Genomic DNA, 24,289 nt, shown 5'->3' with positions numbered 1-24,289 from the left:
CATTCCTGGAAAACTGTTGTTGCGTAACTGCATCCCAGCAATGGATAATTGCTTAATTTGTCCTCTTTCAAATGAACCACGCACATGGTCAGACATTAAGGAAGCAATCAAAAATCCTGATTTTTGCAGTTAATTTACCAAACAGAAAATATAAACAGTTCACTGTCTTTTTCAAAACTCTACTTGAAAGCTCTTTTTAGTTGCACTAGAGAGCAATACATTAAGTAGCTATCGTGTTTCTATAATAGACTCCATGTTGCTCTTTCCTCTGTTGCAAGCAACCAGAGACAGACCTCCCCTCTTTGTCACTAGCCTTGATTAGATCCATGCTTTGGCTACAAGCCTGCAGCAGTACACGCAGCACAGACACATTCAAGGATCTCTCTGAAAAAGGACACTTTAACAACAAAAACACTGCAAAGCAACTCTTTCCAGCACGCTAATGGAAGCTGCATGATCTGCGTTAGCTATACATGAACAAAGAGTGGCAGTGAGGGTTGGCCTTCATTTAGTGACACTGAGCAAACAACAAGCTGGAATGGAAACAACACGGTCAAAAGTGTAAAACTGTATCTCAAAAATTTCCTTTTATGGCAACATAAGATGACAACACATTATTTCCTAGAGCTGATTACCATGTTTTTCTACATCCTATTGCAAAACAGAATTCTTCAAAGTATGATCAACTTCACCTCTGTCTAATCCACCCACTCCCCGTTTCCCGTCTTGACACTTGACAGCATTCAGGTTCACTTACAGAGAAGAGAGGAAATGCGTACCGTGTGTCAGTCAGTCGAGGGAGGTGAGCTCGTCGCTAGCTGCTGCCGCTTCTTGGTCGGACTAAACCTGGTACGACAAGCCACTGAGCTCAGCCCCGTCTCTCCCACACACACTGACACACACGCTGAAACACTGAAGGGAGGAGACAAGGCAGAGAGAGCGAACATGCGAGAGAATTGGAGCCTCTCTCTCTGATCTTTCCTCTTCTTCTTCTAATGATTGTCCTGCTCTGTAAATTTGTTACATCACTGGCATTTGTTTACTCTTCCTCAGCTATTATCTGGCCTCAAAGCACCCATCATTTTCACTCTCTCTATCCTTCCATCCATCTATTCCTGCATCTACTCCTCTCTCTCTTTCTCTCTATAAACCCCCTGATGGGCATCCTGACTACAATGCAACTCTTTTAAACATGTTTTTCAGGCAAACATCATCTGACACACAAACCAGTGAAACACCACGCGACCACAAAACAAGGAAGTGGGCTGTCGCTGTACATAGAGGGCTGAACTGAAAGCCTCAGTCAGAATCGAGTGTATTGAGGCACTTGTTAGTGCAACTCTGAGTGCGCCCTCGAGCACAGCTACTGTAACCACACGGCCTCTTCCTTGTGCTCTTGTTGACTGAGGCCCTTCTGCACCAATAAACCAAGGCGACCAACCCGATCTCCCCCATCATGGAAAATCATCCCAGAGGGACGACGCATGCACAACGCAGCCGCCCCTGTGACCTTATTATGGGCCCAATAATGCAAGCTTTAATGCACTCTCCTGTGCTCCTGTTTCCATTAACCTGCCTAACTGCTGGCTGCACAGCACAGAGCGGGGGCCATTTAAAGATATAATGACAAAGTATGTAATTGAACACACGTTGAAGAGTTTGCCATAAAGGTTGTTTGGGGCTATATCACGATATTATTAGGCTATATCGAGATATACAATATATATCTCAACAGAGGACCACTAAAATACAAAATTATTAACTGAACAATAGTTATAACAGGCGTCGCTGTAAGATTTCTCCGAGTTCTATTTGTGCTCCTGTTCGTCTGGTCTAACTTCAGCAAGGTATCTGTGGTAGTCCCCCTTCATCTTATGAAAGAAGACTTCGCTCTCTGGATTTAAGGATTTTTTTTACTTTAAAGTTAGTTTCAAATCATACTGTTATAATAAAGGTATATAAAGTGCTGTTATAAAAAAGTTTTAAAAAATACATTTACAATAAATTTCATTAAACTGCTGCAATAAAAAAAGTTAAATAAAGTATTGTCATAATAAAGTTAATTAAAGTACTGGTAATAGAGATAAAGTACTGTTACAATAAAGTAAAAAAAATACTGTTTTAATTAAGATAAAGTTCTGTTATAAAAAAGTTAAATAAAATAGTATCATAATATAGTTTAACAAATTACTATTATAATGAAGTTAAATATCTTACTGTTATAATAGAGTAAAAAAAATTACTGTTAAAATAAAGATGAATAAAGTTTTGTTATAATTAAGTTATATGGAGTACTGTTATAATAAACTTCAATAAAATACTGTTATAATGAAGTTAAATCAATTACTGCAATAAGAAGTTAAATGAAGTACTGTTATACTAAATAAAATGCTGTCATAATAGACTTAAATGAATTATTATAGCTAAGTTAAATAAAAATACCCGATGATTTAACGTTATTCTCTGTGAGCTGGAAATAAACTTAAAGCAATCGAGTTCATATGCTAACAGTATTTGCAAGTCACACTGGTGCTCCACGTTCGCAAAATGTAACTAAAATTGGCAGTCTGGAGCTCTGTGGATACAAAGACACACCTCGGCTGCACGCACACTATCACTCAGGAGAAAGTGGGATGGATGGGCGGAGGAGTGTGTGTGATGTATCATGATTGTGAGTCTTTCTTTTTGTGTGTGCTCCTGTGAAGAGAGAGCCATAGGAGGGAGCATGAGAACAGAAACACCAAAGTGTAATGTCAGTGACTTTAAAAAGTGACATCACACTTTATACTCCATGTTCGTTATATAGTCCCTTTCAGTCACCCTCTCCTGCAAAATGCTGGATTTAATTTGATTTTCATCTCACCTTCCATCAGAGTAAATAATCTTCAAAACAAGACTCAGTCAACACTTTCCATGTCATCAACACAAAACATTGAGTCTCCGCTGGAAAGGTGAAACTGAGGTCTGCTCTGTTTACTTTTTACAACAGAACATTTCTGTCAGTACTCTGCAATTAAGATGAAAAGGACAGGTGATGAGAAAACACAGTGTACAAGTGGTTCAAGAGTAGCTGCTCTCAGAAATGGTACAACAGTCTGCTGTGGTTCTCATAAAATTTGCCAGCAGATTGCTAGAAATATGATTTAGAACTTGTTAACTTTGTTTGTGACTGTACAAAAATAGTGTGAAAACTCAACATGTCACCAGTTTTGTTTTCTAATCTCCCTGGCGAGTCACTTTGGCACAATTTTTGATTGCTAGTAGCCTAGTAGATATGTGAACGTGTCAGTTGCCAGGTAAATTCCTTTAAGGATGGGATGGGGCTAATTTTTGGCGACCAGACTCATGACTCAAGAAAGTGGCAGAAAGCTAAGATGACAGGCATCTTTGGATGGACAGATATCTGAGTGGTATCATTCTTCTAATCAAACTCTTGGCAAGAAACAGAACAATGGTATTTTTGAAAATGGTGATCTATTTAAAATGCATGTAATACCTTGGCAATCACTGATCAACAAATTTAACTAAGCTTACTCATAAGCTATTACTGAAATATGACTAAAATAAAATTAAACAAATTTAAACGACAAGAAAGGAATGTGTTGTACTTTTCTTGGCCTCAGTCAAAACGACTAGAGCCTTACCCCCCCCCCGCATAAAAAACTCGCTAACACTTGCTAACATCTGGATTTTTAATGCAGTGGGAATGCATACATTGGCATTCACATAACTGCTAAATTTTTGGGATCCAACAGTAAAGGACTGGGTTCATTATGCAGCTGCTAGATGTGAATGAATCAACTGGCCTACAAAGGGACAGTTGTAACAGAGTCTTCTACATTTAGTCTGCTGAGAGGTATGACCATGATTCACATGATGGTGTTGGATGATAGATTTGCATCTTGACAAAAACAGTCCTGTTCCTTAAACTGCCCTGTGGTGGTAAAGTAACCAAAACTTTTAAGGACACCGATAATAGCAGAACAAACAAACTGCATCCATCACATTCATAAATGTAAAGCTCATTTGCAATGGAACACTGGGCATTTTAATGAGACTAAAGTGCTCAGCTGCTGGCAGGAAACTCCTGCTGAGCGTGACTCAGACTGTGACTTTGACAATGTTTTCTCAAAGAAGAAGTACTAAGCACCCATTTATGGTAGGGACTGTGGCAGCTGCATAAAAACTTTAAACAGTAATTTGACGCTACCATATTTTTTTTTTCTTTTATAAAATGCCGCAAATTAGTCACTTTGAAAGAAGACTTTAGACTTCAGAATACCAATACAAAACTGTAGTCACATACCCACATGGAGAAAGATGTTGACACATGATTGGAAACAGGAAGTAGGTAATGTGGTGAGTTAAAGCCCTGTTTCGACACAAATAGAAATACCAAGACTGATGTAAACTGATGTAAAATAATACATTACTTCGAAAAATGCTCATATTCAATACCATTTTTATGAGTAAAAATTAACGTCAATGGCATGAAAGTTAATATTTTATTAAAAGGTAAATATAACAAGGCTATAACATGACAACAACAGCTTTTCTTTTCTTGGTCAATAGCAGATAACAGCCAAACAACTTTACTCAACATTAACAATAAGAGAGAACTAGAAAGCTGCTGATACCAATGTAAAATACTGTAGAAAATGAGCATTGAAACCATTTCAAATGCTAAGAACTAATAGAACACTAATTAAACTAATTAAAAAAATCATCCAGATTGCCCAGCCACATTTCATAGCACTAGTTTCTTTGTCTGGCATATCTAATCAATGCTCAGAGGATTGGGGTTACATAAGTAACCTAAAGTTTTGCTGCATTTTCCTCCATCCTAACATTGCAAATAGCACATTATTCTACAGCACCAATAGTAAATTACATTTTCTACACTTTATGCTAAGTGGGGGATACGTTTTGAGGATGGCTGCCACTCCTCTCTATTCTCTGTACTGAAGCAAGCAGAAAACACACTCCATCATAATTGCAGCCAGTGATCTGACACACAATATATGGCCCTCCTCAAGCCAAAGGAACAGGATACTCCAAGAGTGTTGCACATGAGTGTGTGCACTTTTGAATTCATACCAAAAAAAAGACTGTTAAATGTGCATTACGCATTCCTACAGGGTCCTATACAGTAGAAAGCAATATTTTAATGGAATACACACACACAGAGCATTTTTACCAATTACCCAATCTATGTGATGCTACATGCCCCAGCCTTTTTCATTCACAGTGTGAATAAATCCAAACTGTCTTGATTACTGCCTATTCAATCAATAGCCCAACCACTACCTCAAACCAGACTGATATATCTGTCAAGGAAGGACTGCACAAATCTTGGCAGGACACATTCTCTACTGCACTTATTTAAATCCTGAAAATCTGCAGCTACCCCCACATCATCTGAAGCTCACTTTGTCAAGTCTTTTAAAAAATAGTTCTGTATATTTTGAGACTCTCATTTGCAATTTTTCCTTGTTGGAGGCCAAGCTAAACCCGTGGAGAATAAGCTTACTTTTTCTGTTTACTTTAACCCATTTACTTTAGTGGTGAGAGAATGTGTCTCATCAGGCTGGGCTGTCAGCTTGGTTCTGTCAACAGCACCCTCAGTCTGACCACTGATGGGCAGAAGCTGATGCAGCCTCACTTTCTCACTCCCTAAGAGCAGCCTGGGGCCAATTTTCACCTCTGGCTTCACACAGCCTCCCGTGGCTTGTTGCTGTCACATTATGTGGCACAATATGTCTAAGAACCAAGGCCCAGTTTATGCCAGTTAGACGTTGTGTTTTTAACAGAAGAATCAACTATCCATTCAATAGTTGTAAAGACGGAAAATAAGACCATATTTTTTGCCAATTGATGTAGTTAATAAAAATATATTTCAACAGATAAATGAAAATCTTGCACTTGAGTCGATTAACAAAGTCATAAAGATTAATTATCCAGGGACCATGACAAAGTTTCATGGGAATCCTAGAGCCAAAGGTGTGCCTAAAAAAGCCCTTACTTGAAAGTGCTTTTCGAATACATTTGACTCCATGAATCAGGGAAAATCTTATAATCTTTCATATCGGTTTATTGTATATGTTGATGATTCATTGAGCAGCAGAGGGCTTCCTGACAGGCATGAAAAGAGCCCATTAAGGGGATACACCATTTGTCGATTTTTATTATGAAAGTAATCTTCGCCTCCAGACTGTCGATAGAGCTCTTTATGTGCAGTAAACAAGAACAGATGCACACTTGGGCAATTCTCTACTTTTTCTTCTGGAGTTTTGTACTTTCTCAAAGGGAGAATGTCAGACTTCTCTAGCTGTAGTGTACTGTACAATTGTTGAGGACTGATTAGTGTTGAGTTGGTATCAGAAAATTATTTGCTATGAAGGTTCAATCATGAGTTATCCAGACTCATGAAAGAAAATTACACTTATATATTTTCCCAACAATGCATTCACACCAGATTCCCAGCACTTGTTCTGTACTCTTGCTGACTGTTAGCACCTCTGGAACAAATGGGGGTGGTGTGCCTTTTAAAGGGGCAATTTGACAGAGGACAAAACGGTTTTTATTTTTCATTTCTGTTCCTCAAATCCTCTCAGTCAGTGGTCCCCTAGTCACAGATCCTGTTCTCTTACCTCTAAGCTACCTCAAACACATTGTCCAAGTGCATAATGGCTGCCTATGTGCCTTTTCACCACTGTCTATTCCAAACAGCAGGTCACCAGCTCTTTCATTACAGTATGTACAATGCAAATGACAGCAGACTGAATGGTGGTGGATGTTTCAAACAGGAGGGGGGGCTGGTTGCCATAAACCTTCCTGAAGCATCTCCCGACTGTGAGGATGTCAGAGTGAGGGGAGAAGTGGTAGACACCTGGCGTGCTTCCCAGAGCCTTTCATCTCGTATTGGGAGCCATCCTCTCTACCAGCGGGCCCTTTAAGCAAACAGCAGGACCTGCCAGCAACACAATACGTCCCATAGCCAAAGTCTCACATCATCCCAGCACTGCAGCCGCTCATAATGTTTTATCAAGTGATAATACAATGCCCAATACAACGCTAAATCGCAGTGAGGTGCACATCTAAAAGAAAGCAAAGCAGCAGTAAATACACCAATGTGGTTTTCAAGCCTGTTAATGCATCAGAAGTTTAATTATTCAGCCACTAAAACAGGCTCCGGAGAAGGCGGGGTGAGAAATTAGCTCGCACTACGAACAGATATTGAGCGTTATTAAAACTTACTCCCACTCTAAGCAAGACTCAAAGAAGTAGGAAAAGGCTTTTAGCTCTGCTCCCATACAATCCCATTGTGTGTCATTGTCTGAGGAGGCCCGTGGGAGATATGGCCAGCACTGTTATCACCACAGTTATCTGCAATTATAATTGCCCTCTTGCTCGCTGGAAAAATGGCTACTGAGGATTATGATTAAGGTGAAATGAAAGGGCAGAAACACAATCCTGAGAGCTGAGGACGTGGCATTTTGTGTGTGGGTGTATGAATGTGTATGTGCCAACTGAGGGTGCCACTGAGTGTGTAGAGTTCCTGTGCAAGTAAGTGAGGATATGGTTTGGAAGCTCTTACTTAAAACTGGTTTCATATACTATATATTTGTCTGACTGAACATGGGATAATCTGTACTGATTGTCTTGGATCAGCCTTCCTTGTAATAACTATGGAGTACCACAAGGTTCCATACTTAGACCATTCACATTTACAATTAGGGATGGACAAAATTGGATTTTTTTGCCATTATATGCATTATATGCAGATATACTATAACAACCCATTTAGCCAATAACCAATACATATAGTGTAATTTTTTTTTTAATTGCAGCAGAGTATTCTTCTAATAGGGCACTGGCAACCTGCAAAACCAAACAGGAAGTTGCAACAACTTTACAATGGAATAAAAAACAAAAACAAGAACGGTGGCTGACTGTTATCAGTGGCCTGTTTAATTAGCATTTCTGTGGCTGTGAAACACAGCTATGTGTGACCTTTAATTCTCTGCAGCCAATGTGACTGTAGCTGTCTTGTCTAACTACACACACACACTCTCACACACACACACACACACACACACACACACACACACACACACACACACACACACACAGACAAGTTCAATTACTGGCAGCAAAGTGCAGCATCTTCCACAACGAGCCTGCAAAGCCTGTTGCAGGTTAGCAATATTAGCACATTAAGCTAATCATTAAGGTACAGAAGTGTCCTCCTGGAGCAGACATCCCACCATTGATGCCAGCAGGAAACAGGAACCCTTTACCATTTAAGACTATACTTGGAGGGTGAGTGAAGACCACTAATTATCAAGGACAATTATTAGCGCCTACGAGGCAATGAGGCAGGGTAGGTGGATATAAGATCACTTTCTTGATCTTGAATGGAGCCTACAGATAAAATGAAAAATCTATGTGCAGTATTTGTAATGTTTCATTTTAAATTGCTCAATAACAAATTTTATATTTAGTTCATGTGTCAGAGTCTTTAACTAGAATGATCATGTTGTGGTTGCATGCACCAGTAAAGAAGCACTTACAGATTCCATTTTCCCCACAACAACACAGAATATCTATAAAATCAGCACAGTTTCAAGGTGGACACCCAAGATTAGTGTCACCAGTTCAGTATCTGACCAAATGTCTCCCCCTCTGTTCCTGAGTTATGACATTAACTAGTTGCCAGAAAAGTGTTTTTGAAGAACATTATGATGCCACAGCCACACACCTTTGACCTTTTAGATATAGCTTGTCATCATTTTATCTTATAATGAGACATTTGTGTACAATTTTGTCATTTAACATATGAATTCTTAAGTTACAGCCAAAGACAGGGATTGTGAGGTCGCAATGACCTTTGACCACTAAATTCTAATTCTCATAGTTAAGTCTCTAAGTGGATGTTTGTGTCAAATTTGAAGAGATTAATTCAAGGTGTTCCTAGGATATTGCATTCACAAGAATGAGACTGATGCAAGGTCACAGTGACCTTTATCTTTGACCTCAAAATTCTAATCTGTTCATTGTTGAGTCCAGGCAAATCTGACGAAATTCTCTGAAGGTGTTTGTGAGATATATTGTGTTCATGGGGAGACGGCTGCAAGGTCAAAGTAACCTTGACCTTTTACCACCATTATCTTATCAGTTCATTGCTGAGTCCAAGTGGACACTTGTGCCAAATTAAAGGAATTCCCCTACAGAGTTCTTGAGATATCACATTCAAAAGAATGAGACAGACAGGGTCACAATGACTTTGGCCTTTGAGCATTAAAACCTAATCAGCTCTTTGTTGAGTCCAAGTGGACGTTTGTGCCAAATTCGAAGAAATCCTCTCAGGCTTTTATTAAGGTATAGCGTTTACGAGAATGGGACTGACAGACAACCCAAAAACATCTTGCCTTTAACCACAGATATTGCCAGTGCAGAGGCATAAAAATAAAGCAGCTACAATGACCTGGATAACCTATTATCCTTTAAAAGCACTATAACTATGTAATTTAACTTTTCACTTCCCATTTTGTAATAGCAGGTTGTTGAATATCCTCACATGCATGTTCATTGGGACCTTTACTAAATATGTGATTATGTTGACTCACCAAAGTTTTCTCAGGCTCCTGCTGGGACTCAGAGGAGGACTCCATGGTTGTGCTAAACCAGAGTCAGGCCCGTCAGCGCTGCTCTGATGACTGCATGTCTGTTAGAAAGAGAAAAAAAAAGTGTTACCACATGTGCGACAAAACATGTGCATACAACTTCTTTCACTTTATTTGTGGCTTCTAAGGGTACAATGTGTTCAGAATTCAGCCCTCTGGGCCTTGGAGTTGTTTTAAAATCAGTTATTTTCTGTCTCAGAATAGCAGTGGATTTTTGTGCCCTTTAACTTCATGTGGGACGGCTAGATTGCAAGATTGGACCTACTTGCAACATCATGCCTACTCATCTATAGAATTTCTGAACAAACAAGCTTTACCATAAAGAAGGGTTTCTCTCATTTCTGTCAGTGATACTAATGCAGCATGCCACGGCCATTTTTCTCCAAACAAACAGTGCTGTAGCTGCAGGCCTTTAATAAACAGCCTACTTTTAGTGCAAGCAAGTCAGGATGGAGGATCAGCCAGCCTGTCAGCTGCTTCCTCCAGAGAGTCCTGGAAATGTCATTATTTCCATCTATCTCTGCTTTCTGGCCTCAGCTTGTTTTCCCTATAGAAGTGTTGGAGTGTGACACTGTTTTTAACCTTTATCTGTCAAGGGAAAGTTTCTGCTGGCTGCCACTTGGCCGCTCCACTGACCCGCTTAGGAGTAACTCAAGGCTGCATCAGTGAGGGTACTTGCTTGTTTTATGAATCAAAGGGAATTTGACCTGACTACTGCTTGTATATTTACAGCGTTATAGTAAAAATTCAGCAAGTATGTCTGATTTTGACCAATTGTTTTTTTTTATTTTCGCCTAAACTCGCAGGTATACATCAGCCAATAACTGCTGTCAGCAATATCACAATACATAAATATCAGGGCAATGAAAGACAGATTACATAAAAAAAAAACAATACTGGACATAACAACAAATGAAATACATATTACATTCTCTCAACAAATGAAATAAATAGTTACTAAATGTATATATCATGTATGCATCTTCGTAGCCCTACAATTGTGACAGAGACAGTAAAAAATACAAAGAAATTACGAAAAAGGAAAATACACCTACATCTTTTTAATGTTCCTTAACCCTAACCTGCCGCTTCCCCATGGGTCTTTCTCCAACTTCCATTATACATGTGAAAAGTTTCTAACAAGTGCATTCTAGAATAAATACATTTAAAAGAGCAGGTATGTCTTTGACTTAGGTAATATCCTCTAACTCAGATTTAAAACCAATCTGCTGATGTGCTGTTAACACACTCAGATGTGAAAACACTCGACTCTGCAGATCAAAAGAAAGCAGCCTGACAATTCAAAGCAGCAATATGGCATGTGTCTGTAAAACCCAAGAAAAAGACACGAGGGGATAAAATAAGCCTTTGAGGACACACAGAAAAACTTTTATATTATCAGTAATGAGTATATTCATGGATTAAACCCATTCCATATTTAACAATCACTTACTTCATCCCAAATTCACATGCAAGCTAACCCCCATTATAGGCTCTGAAATCATACACAGAATTGAACCCAAACACTAACTTTAACATCTAATGCATCAGACCCAAAAATGGCCAAACCTGACAGACACAGAGTGTCAGGAATAAAAATGAGCATCAGCAGCAACAACTGCAGTGTTTCCTCTACACTCATTTAGGAGTGGCGGCCCGCCACTCCTTCAAATGTCGTTTTTTTTTTTGGTTGTTTTTTTTTTTTTTTTTAATTGCAAATACACCACCGCCGCATCACAGCACAGTCCTGCACTGCGTTGGGTGTCGCGAGTGCTGAGGCAGATAACTATCTTGCTCCGTATCTACTCTTTGGGGTAGATACCACCGCCCCCTCCCACCCCCCAACACAACTAACTGGTGCCGACGTTAATTAGCTACTCGCATCCAGGCATCAGGTCGGAGAGTCAGAGGAGTGTCGGCTTGAAAACAGCGTGCAACTTACCGGAGAAAAGGTAGACTTATTAGCTTAGGAAAACTTATAATAGATTTTATTAGTTAAATAAACATTCGCAAAATATTGATGGCCAGCTAAGGTTATGTAGCTTAAGTTAATTGGGCCCGGTGCCAACTCAACTCAGTGTCGCTAACGTGAGTAAACTAATTGATAGCATTAAGCGATATACACGCCATGATGTAACTGCTGACTGCATTTTCAGATGAGCTTGTTCAAATATTTTTCAAAGAAGAGAAAGACACCTGATGAGGATGGCGCTAGTCAGGTATCATTAGCCTTTTTACTGACTCAAATTATGATGGTTAGGTAAAAAATTATGTTCACACTTGTAATCAAATGTGACGTGAGTGTAAATTATCTGACGTTAATGTTTTATGTAATCGTATAAGACAAGTAACAGACAGGGAGGAGCAGTGCAACAAAGTGAAGGAGAGCAGAGTACAGGAGGGGGAGTGCTGAGTGAAGGAGCAGGAGAGCAAAGTGATGGTGCAGGAGAGAGAGATGAGAGGAGAGGAGAAAAACATAAAGGGAAACACAGGCTATCAGGCTGGGACCCTAAATGGGTTGAAAAAAATAAATAAAAAAATTAATAAAAATTATTGTTTCTATTTGTAAGTGAAGACTGACTTGAGAAACAGGCTGCAGGGGGATCACCTTGCAGCATGTATGCTGCTGAGCATCAACGGCCACCTCTTGGGGAATTACCGTACAACAGAGCCTTAGAGCTGTTCTACAAAAAACCAAGAAAAATCCATTGTTCTGAGCCTGGGTGCAAACTTTGCCACTGATTACAGCCCCATCAAGAAATTATTATTTATTGTTTTTATTATTTTATTGTTGAATTTTTGTTATTATTTTTTATTTTTACATTCAGCCTTTAAAAACCATAATTTGTTTACGCCGCCGCGGCTCCCCGGAGAGCCTGCCCCCCGCTGCTGAAAAAAATCCTAGAGGAAACACTGAACTGTATAATATTTCTCAGCTAAATCACTGCAAGAATTTATGACTTTGATCATCTAATCTGACACAAAAGGTCAAAAGTTAGGAATTATGAAAAATGGCAAAAGAATCAATAAGAAAATGTATAATGATATGCTGAAATATGTAAATAAAACACTAAATAAATGCTGAAACAAATACAAATGGCAGTAATAAAACAATGCATAAATAAAGAAATACATGCAGATGTTAGGAACTCCTACCACATTAACATACAGACACAGAATAGAAAAAGTAGATATTTTTTATTTATTTGTGTCCTCATTAATTATTACATTTTATTTATCAATTCATTTCTTTTATTTCTTTAGTAATGTATTTATCTATCATTTCATTTGTTTCCATACTATTTTTTTATTTATTCATTATTCCTTCATTTATTTCCAAATTTATTTATATATTTCTTTATTTATTAATTCATTACAGCGTCTATTTATCTATATATTTATTAATGTATTAATTAATTGATAAATCAATTAGTTAACTAACAGAAATTGATCATTACAATAATATATTTTATTAATTTATTAATCAATTGATAAAACAATTAGTTAACCAACAGAAATTGATCATTACAATATTTTTTTTCAGTAAATATGCCAAACATTCACTAGATTCTCAATTGTCTGCTTTTCTTGATTTCATAGAATTGTACACTAAATACCTTTGGGTTTAGGTAGAACAAAACAAGCCGTTTAAAGATGTCAACTTTAGGCTATAAGAAATTAACATATTAAAGACCATAGTGAAAAATCAATTAAATAAACATCAGAGTAACCAATAATGAAAGTAATCATTAATTACAGCCCTATTCAAAAGACGGAAATATTGTGCAATCCGATACTAGGAGAACTCAGACCTGAGCTAAGCTCTAAAAAAAATGTAAATAATGGAGCTTTCCAGGAAATAAAGACCAGCAAAACCTGAAGACTCAGAATTTTACGACAAAAGGATAACAAGAATGTACAAGAGAGCGCACATAATCTCTAGTGCAAACAGACACAACAAACACACGCAAACAGCCGTTTGAAATGTGAGGCAAGTGTAAACAGAGTAGTAGTCCTGTTACCAAGGATGAAGACTGTATGCATACATCCTTTACACTCACTACCCCACGCACTCGTCCGTCAACACCTTTTAAATGGTGGACATTAACTCACTGTTTGCACCTGTAACGCCACGAACACCGCACTACATCCTCAACATGAGTTCATGAACAAGTGGGACCATCTGTTAATTACACTCTACGCTTTTGGGGAGATTATTTTGGGTGAAGCAGCTGTCTGCCAACACGTGGCTATCCTGAAAATGCTTTTCTAAAAACGATTATAGGAGGCGGCCACTTAGCTGATTGCTGTTTGTGTGGATATTTTAATGGTATGAACCCTGTGCTCCCAACTGAGATTAGGCTACACCTTATCTGACTATGTGACCACCAGACGCCACGTGAGAAAGATGCAGTGCTGAGAACTGAAAACTGACACTGCTGATGCAAGGACTGTATTAAGAAAAAAACTGTCCTTTTTTTATGCTTTGTTATGTGTTACAAACAGCAGCAAACATACAGTAATATGCAGCAACATAGGTTTTTAACCGCTGTGAAAGAATGAAAAAATAGGGTTTTATATCACATCATTCAAGCTGAAATTCCACCTTTAACCACAGTGTGAGTTGCAATGACAGGGTGGCGCTGTCTGTGTTTTCACTCATCCGGGCAGAAGAAGAACAAGTCAACCTTATTTATGAAGTATTTTTATACAGAACAGGCATGGGCAGTGGGTGAATGAGACAAAGAGCTTTGTCACTCTCTACCACTGTCAATTCTTAATGCCCATGTGCAATTTTAGATTGATTGGGCAACCCATTGAGGAGAAAACTAGATGCAGACAGACAGACAGACAGACAGATGGACCGACAGAGCTTTCTTCATTTTATAGTAGGATTGTACACAGTGTGTTTCATGGGATTGCAACAAAATGTAATCAGCGCTTGTGGATATTCGCTTTCTGATCCATTAGGTAATGAGTATCAAATCAGTATTGTTCCTGCTTCAAGTATCGCTTTAGAAGTGTGTATTATGACATTAAACAAAGTTTGCAGCAAATGCAGTGGCGGCACAAAACCCACTTGCGGCGCATCATTAAGAAAAAAAAAAAGCACAGGGATGAAGCTCCAAGCTTTTTTTTTTTAAAGATGCGCTGCATGTGGGGTTTTTTTCTATGACAACAATATCTCGACATTAGCATAAGCTAGTAAGCTAATGTGACGTCACATTGACAGAGGGTTGACTACACAGGAAAAAACGAGCTTACAGCTGTACAGTGATGAACGCACAACACACACCAGCAACATCTAGCGTTTGCCAGCCAATCTGCTCCCACAGAGGAGCTCCTCACCAACAACATCACCAACTCCTTTCTGAAAAATTCCGAGATTTTCAACCCAAAGCACTGGTACAAAAAAGGCTAGCGCGCTAAAAGAATACAGTCGTGGGAATTTTTCTCCAGCCACATGCAGCCGCAGATGACTCCTGTTTGAGAGCAATTGGGAAAAAGGCGCTGGTGCTGAGAAAACGCTAGGTGTACACGAGCCCTAAAAAGCACTACGAAGAAGAGGAGGATTTTTTTTCTACAGATAATCTATCTCATGTACTGCTGTTCGAATATAGTGACAATTTCAGCAAATATGACAAAAAGATACTTTTATGAAAGTTACCAACTATGGCTTCGAGTGACCTTTTTCCTGAATAAATAAAGATTAAAAATGCATCATTCGATTTGCCCCTGTTTGCCCTTACCCACTGCACTGAGATCAGTAATTTGATCACAGGAAAGGGCAATCTCATCCAGAGCAATCAGAGCTCTGAAACAGGGCCATAAATGCCTTATGGGGACATGGAGAGGTTCTTTCAAGTTCAAATCATGAAACACACGAACAAGTGATAAAAGAAAATGAGCTGTGGGATTCAGATGATTCAAATAACAGCAAATTGAGGTTTTTATGCACAGAGAAAGCAGGATTTGATGCAACCGACACTCAAGAAAAGGTGGCGCTCCATTCTGTTGCAGTTCGAATCATTTATGTGTTTCTATGTTATCCTATTCTACATCTTTATGTGGTATATTTACACAAACATGAAGTTTTGTTTGTATTGCCATTTCAAAAATAGCTCTTCCCAATTTAAGTACATGAGTTTCCTTAGCAAGGTGCCAAGTAGAAGGAATGGAGCAGGGAGGAAGCAGCTTTAGGAGACTCTTAGAGACAAATACTGCCTAATATCAGACAGAGGACAGGAGGACATCCTGACAAAGAGAAGGTCACTAAATCCTCCCACCAGTCATTCTACTAATGTAACGCTCCAGCGCTCCAACAGCCTCTTGGCTGCGGCCAGCACACACACTTCATCTGGCCTCGACTCTCAAGGACCCGTCACGCTGAGACAGATGCTTTCAACTCTTTCTCAAAACCGGCTTTAGCAATCAGTCTGTGACTCAGCCCGCAGCAGCAGCCACATGGCTGAGGTAAAAAATAACACAGAAATCAGGAACTGCAACAGAGGTTTTTCTAGCAGTGTAAGGAGAGATGTACATTTGTTTGTATGATTCTTTGACCAAATTTACTGCTAATATATTGTCTCTTAAGTCGTAGTGATGAAAGCTGAATTTCCTTGTGGGAAACATAAAGTGTTTCTGGGTCTATTGATAGTTATCTTGTGTGTGTCACTTTTTATCATCTCTACCTCTCTAAATGGGAGCTCCGAGAGTGTGGTGAAATTAATGATTAAATAGTATATATATATACTCCAATAGTGCTCATAATGAACAGTCTTGCTCCAAAAATATAAAAACAATATGTGGCGGCAGATGTTGTAATCGTGGCAATCCGCCACAAATTAATAAATGTGTAGGAAACCCTAAATACATTTAAAAACAACTTAAGAGACGAAAGAACAAGTAAATGCTGACATAAAAGCAAAAAAGCAAAAAAAAAGAAAAACAAAATAAAAAAGAAGAAATGGAAACCTATTTAAATAAATATGGAAATAAAGAAATCAATACATGAATAAAAATATGGAAAAATATAAGTTGATAATTAAACAGGACACAAATAAATAAATATGGAAATAAAATGACAAGTACATGCTGAAATAAAAAGACAAATAAATACATGACAAAATAAATAAAAATAACTAAAAACATGTTTGAATAAATATGGAAATAAAAAGATAAATAAAAGAAATAAATAAAAGTTAAAAAACAGGACATAAATGAATACATAACATCCTAAACCATCATATTTAAATGGAAAACATCAGTATTTTAACACTTGTTATTGTTATTGTAAACATGTTAGCATTTAGCTCAAAGCACTGCAATGCCTAAACACACAGAGCTGCAGGTGTGGCTAAACTATTAATCTGGCTCTTTTATTTTCTGAATATACCTTTTTTCAGTTCCATATCAAACTCTGATTGTGGGCATGATTGAGACTCTGCCTCACTCAATAAACAATGGACAAGCCAGTGACAGACAATCCACTCTATTATGGCTTTATTGTCTTCACTTTCACACTTTACTGACACTCTACCCCTTTGCACAAGCTGGCACATAACAATCTGATTCAGCCACAACACAGCAGTCTGACAGCAAAGAGCTAAGAATCACTGCCAAAGATAGAGGGCAAACGCACAGGGAATCCTAAACTTGTGGCTTGGCAATGGCCCCAAAACAAAGGCTGAAACACTTGCTGAGGGGTTTGTCCACAGAGCCAAAAGATAAGCAGGGAACCTCTGAGAATACTGTGTTTTTAGTTGACATTTTTTTAAATTTGAACTGCAGTTTAAGAGCATAAATACATAGATATGCATCATGGGCAACAAAAAGGGTCATCACCTCTTGAAGAGGATTTCAGTTTTGCTAAAAAGGTGGCAAAACCAGTTCCACAGGAAACTTGGACCAGTAGACAACAAACCATTTTCACTACTCTTTGTGCTGAATATTTTGAAAGAGGCTACAGTGACTAAGTGGTAGATTTAGGAGACAATACCACATTGACCTATGCATAAAGGTTTCTGTTAAGAATGATGACAAAAAAATTGCTTGACATTAAGTGCAGCTAAATACTGCTAAGGTGAACTTATATAGTCTAAAAAATGGACACTACACCAAGCCGCAACTTCTGAGGCTGCATACTGAAGCCAATGCGGACCAGCTGGCTTCAAACAACAAGATGTCATTGTCCGAAATCAAGGCTTCAAAAAAACAATGGGTGACGTCACAATAGCTCTGTCCATTTTTTCATACCGTCTGCTGTATGTCTTTAACATGCATTTTCAACTTGGCAACACAGAAGATCTATAAAATCAGCACAGCTTCAAGTTGGACCCCCAAGATTGGTGTCACCAATTCAGTATCTGACCAAATGTTTCCCCTTCTGTTCCTGAGTTATGGTGCTGAATAATGGCCATAAAAGTTTTTTTGCACAATATTAACAGGTCATTGTGACTTTGACCTATGAACGTTTGGATAGAAATTGTCATAACTTCAACATTTTATTCTATTAGACATTGGTATGAAATGTTATCACAATTAACGTTATGTTTTGGCCAAAAATGTGTTTTGTGAGGTCACAGTGACTTTTGACCACTGAACTCGAATTAGTTCATCATTGAGTACAAGTGGACATTAGTGCCAACTTTTAATGAAACTCCCAAAAGGCCTTTTTGAGATATGTTCACAAAAATGAGATAGGCGCAAGGTCATATTGACCTTGACCTCTGACCAATGAACTGTAATCAATTCATCATTGAGTTAAAGTGGACATTTGTTCCAAAATCCAAGAAATTTTCTAAAGTGTTTTGAGCAATCGTATTCACAAGACTGTGATGGACAAGGTCACAGTGCCCTTGACCTTTTATCTCCGAATTTGATCGAGTTCATCCTTGAGTGTTAGCTACGTCTTTGCCAAATTTGAAGAAATTCCTCAAGGCATTCTTAAGAGATCACCTTCAGGAAAATATACACATACGTAAACCTTTCAGCAGCCTAGAAAAGAGCTGATTGACTTTCAGAGTAATTGCGGTCCAATTACACTAAGAATTATAGCCTAACTGTTGTTGTAATTTCCTTTTACTCTGTGTTGCACATTACAAACCATATTCTGCCAAATATTACAAATATCACAAAACAAAAACTATTGTTTTTTAAAAGCATGATGTTTTACAAAAACATACATTTCAGGAAATGCAATGAGCACTTGAAAATGTTGACTTGGACTGCTTGTCACTATTGTTTTCAGTCTGCAGCAGTGAAATACTCTGACTTTGATTGTTTTTAGATTAACAGTAGAGCTCAGCAGCTCAAGGGCAGGCAAGGACAGCAATCATTTCAGGACCCTAAGCTGATGGTAGTGATGTTGCTGTCCACTCTAAAAGGCGAGGTAGCTCTCTGACAGCCAGAGAGGCAGATCTATATAGGCCTATCACTGCTGTCACTGCTGAGTGTTTGGAGAATGATTAACAGTGGTTAAGTGAGACATACGGTGTGCCGTCATGCCAGATGGGTGATAAAAGCAAAGCATGAGGTGGTAACAATGTCCCAGGTTGCACCTTGATATTTCCCCCCACTTCAGTAGTAAAATTCAAACACAAAACCACAGACAATTTACATTTCGATGTTTTTTTTCTGATGATTCAGTCTCTCCTTCATCAGCACTCCTTGAAGCGACTGCCAGCCACTGTGATAATTCTGAACAAGGTCTATTATTCCAACTGCTGCTAAGTGATGATGAGGCTTTTAGGATTATCTCAAACAACAATCTCTCAAAGCAAAAGGCTCCTTTTACAAGATGGTAAAAAGGAACAGCTGTTTTCTTCACACAGCAGTGGTTTGTTGAGATGTTAAGTTATTTAACATCTCAACAAAATGCATTTATTTCCATAAAATAAAAAGATAAATGTTTCAAACATTATGAGTTTAAGATCATTTGATACTGAAATCATCTATGTGTCTGAATGTTTCCCATACAACCCAACCACAGCATTAATCAGATACTTCAACGTAACCAAATTTATGACTGATTTTTGACAAATCATCCTTCTTTATTTAAGTATTGCATGCAAGTATAAAGGTAAACTTTTTGGAAAGTGTAACATTTATCTAAATTTTGCCAAAAGAGTAAATGCAGGTATAAAATAAGTACAGTATGATACTCAGTGGTAGGTTAAAAGATTTGTCACATCTGAATCCCTCGACTCATTTTGAGAAAAAGAAATTAAAAGATGTACAAATTAAATGTTTTTGGCAATTTAGACCTCACAAATTCAAATTAAAGACTACTGTATTACTTATAGGGCCTACGCTTTATTGAATTTTAAATATCATCACATTTTTGCTGATAAATTGCTGACTGTTTCTTTGACACGGGCTAGCTCCACAGATGCTGCATACCTCAGCCTCGGGCTAAGTTTTATCAAGTCTTGTCGAGACTAATTACGAAGAAGAAGGGCAGGACTAACCACATAGATGCACCCTGCCCCCAGGTGTATGGCTGAAAACTATCTTCAGACTTTAAAGTCATGGTAGCAGCCCCGTGAGGGTGCACTTAGGCCCAGCAATTCTTTGAGCTACATTCTGTCAATAGATGTTTACCAAGTTAAGCCTCTTAGTTTAACAGACTAAAATTTGCTAATAAACAACACTAAAGATTAATATTAGACCATAGATCATATTTATACATCCCTTGTAAAGTTGGGTATCAGTTCTTGATAAGGTATTTCAGGTAGTACTGAAATCACCCATTATCAAGTGATATCGAAACTTCTTTATTTAAACAAAACCTGCATTTTATCATTTCTGTATGATTTTTCTCATAGCCAATCACTGCAGGCATTCTTCAATTTAATGCAACATGTGGACTGGCCCGCCACCACAGCGGCTACAACCCATACCACCTGTGGTGTGGTTCAGTCGAACACGGTGTATTTGATGGAGCTGGCAGCTCAGCATGCTAGGATGAAACCAAAAAATTCAAAAATATGGTGGCATTTTATGTAACTGAAGCAACAGCCGTGACAGCCAGTCCATGCGCTTGCATTCAACGGGGCTGCTCACTAATGGTCAGACCACTGGTCATCACCAGTGGTCGTATCTGGGATATTTCAGCTTCATTTAAGAATAGCGGGGGTAAGTGGGGATGTCGTCCATCTTTATATACCGTGTTTGGTCCCAACAAAGCCCCTTGCTTGTTTTTTTTAAATGCAGTGCTATTTTTAATCTAAACGCCTGCCAAGAAAAATGAAGCTTCAGAGCAAATCACTCTACAAATTAAGAATATATACTTACTACAATGGAAAACGACAGGCATACCATTAAGACTACTTCCATCTGGAGCTATCTATCCCCTATAGTACTATAGTGACAGCACCATCATCATTTCACACTCACTCATTGACACACATAAACACACAACTCTGGAATCTACTACTCATCAGTTTTAAAAGATAAAACAGCCCAAACAGGTAAGATGTAATTTCCTGTAGAGACATATCAAACATCAGGCTATCCCTGAATTATCAGCTTGTCGGGCTGATGGACAAACTGTTTTCATTCTATGAAAATGAAAACAACTGGACAAAGAGGGGACATTCAAGTCAGTTGGTCCAATGTAATCTTCTGCCTGTCCCAGTTTGGTGCTGCACTCGGGGGGAGACATCTTTAAACAGAATTAATCCATGTAGGTCAGGGAGTGAGGAATATTAATCAACCATGTAAGCAGAGGCAGAGGATTGCCTTGGTAGACCACAGAGAATCAAGCAGTATTTCACCAGAATAAGAATCACTTTTAATCCCACTGACAAGGAGAGAAACATATTCATGTCGACACAAACTCTGTAAAAATCTGATACTGTATATGTAGGAACAAAAGGACACAAACCCAGAAAGTAGAATTACTATCAATGTAAAGAGACAATGCAGGACAGAACAGATCATTCTCTGCTTTAGGAAAATAATACACTTGCAGATCTTACAGCATTAAACATCATCTGGCAGCCATTCCTGTAGCACAGATTAAATCTCATCCCTGAACAAATCCTGTTCTCATAAATACAAGACGCCTTTACATAATTTCTGTCCTGTCCACATCAAAGCAGCTGGGAGCGATCCCACAGGTTTGGCCAGAGAGAGTGTATGAAGCAGATATTATATAAAAAATGTCCTAATAAAGCGGGATGACTCACACAGAAGCATTGCATTGGCTAGATTTGTGCCATATTTTACAAGAAATGACTTGCAGAAATGTGAAAAGTAGTCTTTGGGTTATTTTGCTACCCTTCCCTCTCCCTAGAGAGACATGGGTGCCCTCCAAAACTTGACTTGCAGATTGCCAGTTTGTGCTGGATGGGATCCATTTCATTTCAGCACCCAAAATGACACATGCGTCAGTGACAATAGATCTTTTGTTTGGCATTGCTGAATCCAAATACAAAAAGTAGTGCCTGATCAATGCAGACTTTTGAGGCAAATGACAAAATCTATATTTTAGAGGTTGTTAATCTCCAATATCGATATATAGGAAAGTCTGTTTTTATAGATGTGTAATGCAAAACGTAATTTTTTAAACAAGGATCACTTTAATCTCTTTTTCTTAATAATTGTGATAAATCAAAAATGATCTAAGTTAATTAAATGTTTTATGATTGACAAACTATGTAGTGGAGATACCGTTTCTAAATTATCTAAAAAATATTTTAACATTTCTGTAATACAAATTCTTTTTACATGTCTGCAGACATACACAACAACACAAATATTTTTGCAATATATTAATACAGGCCGATATATACAGGATGCCCTATACATTCATTTATTTGTGGTGGATTGGCATGATAAAAACATCTGCTGCCACAATATATATTATTGGAGCTAGACCATTAATCAGGAATGCTGTTACAGTATATACATAATTCAGATGTTCATCGCACCTCTCAGAGCGCAGAGTGTACTCTGGGTACAGATGGAGCAGCAGAATGTCAAATGCATTTTAAGTGAAACTTAACTATTTATTCTGCTGGGTCTAAAAGTTTGCATTTAGTCACAGCAACAGACTGATGCATTATCCACACAAACAGTCACTAACTGCTGGTGAAGAATAATAGAAGTCATGGAAAGCTCTGTCTTTGCTGTGTTTGTGGACACGCAAAAACCTCCAAATTTAGAGATGGGACACAGAATAATACAAGGGGACACATCTAAAAGAAAAAGAAAAAGAAGTTTGTTGCTGTCGTGTTTCTAGTTCACGTTAGTACAGCTCACCCTCAATAACAGCTTTTAGGACAGAAACTGCTGCTACAATTTGGCTACCATTTGATCATCAGCATATAGAAATTCAGTGTCATATCATGTCATGAGCCACATTCAGTCCATTACAGACATTTTACATGCCCTTGACACTACATAACATGTGAAACACAAACACAGCTAAAGGGAGTACTGCTAAACCAGAGAAAAGACCATTATTACGTAACTCTAAATCAGGTATATTTACATGATGAGTGTAATTATTTGGTTTCCATGTTGAAACGCTGCTCCTGGGGCACTTTAACATCATACCTAACAGAAAAATTACCACGACAGAGAATCCTTTTTCAGCGATATTATCCTTGATTGTGAAAGAATGGCAGCAAGTGTGTCACACTGCACAATAAAACGGTATTCCTCTTTTAAATGAAACAAGGTGACTCAGCCCTCACTGACAACCATTTATCGGATCCTTCACAGAGACATGTGGATGGGAATGCTGATGAGGACGATGTAAAGCTCTGAACTCCCGTGGAGTCAAGGAGACTGTGGTGACCTCGGAGTGTTCAATCCCCTTACAGGAGAGCCACTGCGGCTGCTCGGCTTTTTAAACGACTATTGGCTCATAACGAACAATCCCCTCCACAGAGACAGAGAGCAGAATCAGAGAGAACGGAGCCAAGGCTCCACTACAGAGCTGTCAGTGAAAATGCCTATGACGCACGCAGCCCGAGTTGAATAATATGTGTCTGTTTGTGTGTGCCTGATACCTCTTGCATAACAGAAAAGGGAAAAAAGAAGTCAGCACATGAAGCTTAAAGATCATTATTATTGTAAAGGATTTGTGGATATCACAAGGAAGTAATGAGTGGAAAGGTCACGGCGGCAGACCCTATCCCTCTGACCCGAGAGTGACCTTTTAGGGAAAAGTGTGCATGGGAAAAAAAGGGTGAGCTGAAAGATGGGATCATCATCTGATCAGTGCTGTCAGTAGCAGGACGAATATGATTCACCTTCTCGTCTCAGCCTGGGATTTCGACACCTATCTGCAGTCTGACACCGCCAGACAAATTCTCAGTAGCTATCCTGCTATCAGAACACATCATCAGGCGGGAGTGTGATGTGACCTCAATGTATTAGCATCTGTTACCCTAACTGAGCATTCCTACGCACATACACACCACGAAAACACCCGAAAGACGCTTCAAGAGTGAGATTATTAAACACACAGGAAGACAAACTGTATCCAGATCAAGTGCTGGTAAATGTTACCACACAAACACAGAGGCATGGAGGCAGCTGGACAGATGGAGCATGCACACGTGCAAGAGAGCACAGGGGGGGTGAATGAA

General features: G+C 38.6%; 1 protein-coding gene across 10 annotated transcripts in view; it reads right to left on the bottom strand.

Moving 5' to 3' along the window:
• Nucleotides 1-24,289, bottom strand: part of osbpl8 (oxysterol binding protein-like 8) — a 118,150-nt gene that overhangs the window by 78,225 nt on the left and 15,636 nt on the right. For 7 of the 10 annotated variants that reach the window (XM_042511521.2, XM_088072995.1, XM_088072996.1 and 4 more), the window contains one exon: nt 9,630-9,727. In XM_042511521.2, the coding sequence (XP_042367455.1) occupies nt 9,630-9,674 (45 nt within the window). In that variant the 5' untranslated portion in view covers nt 9,675-9,727. Of the gene's footprint in view, nt 1-757; nt 1,133-9,629; nt 9,728-24,289 lie in introns of those variants that run through there. The other 3 variants (XM_042511523.2, XM_042511527.2, XM_088072994.1) reach the window with 2 other exon arrangements.

This window comes from Plectropomus leopardus, chromosome 22, assembly GCF_026936395.1.
Source record: "Plectropomus leopardus strain MGB_pleo_1.0 chromosome 22, ASM2693639v1, whole genome shotgun sequence".
In the NCBI taxonomy this organism is placed as follows: Eukaryota; Metazoa; Chordata; class Actinopteri; order Perciformes; family Serranidae; genus Plectropomus; species Plectropomus leopardus.
Note: the sequence above shows the minus strand (reverse complement) of the source record. Positions and strands in the feature narration are given on the sequence as shown.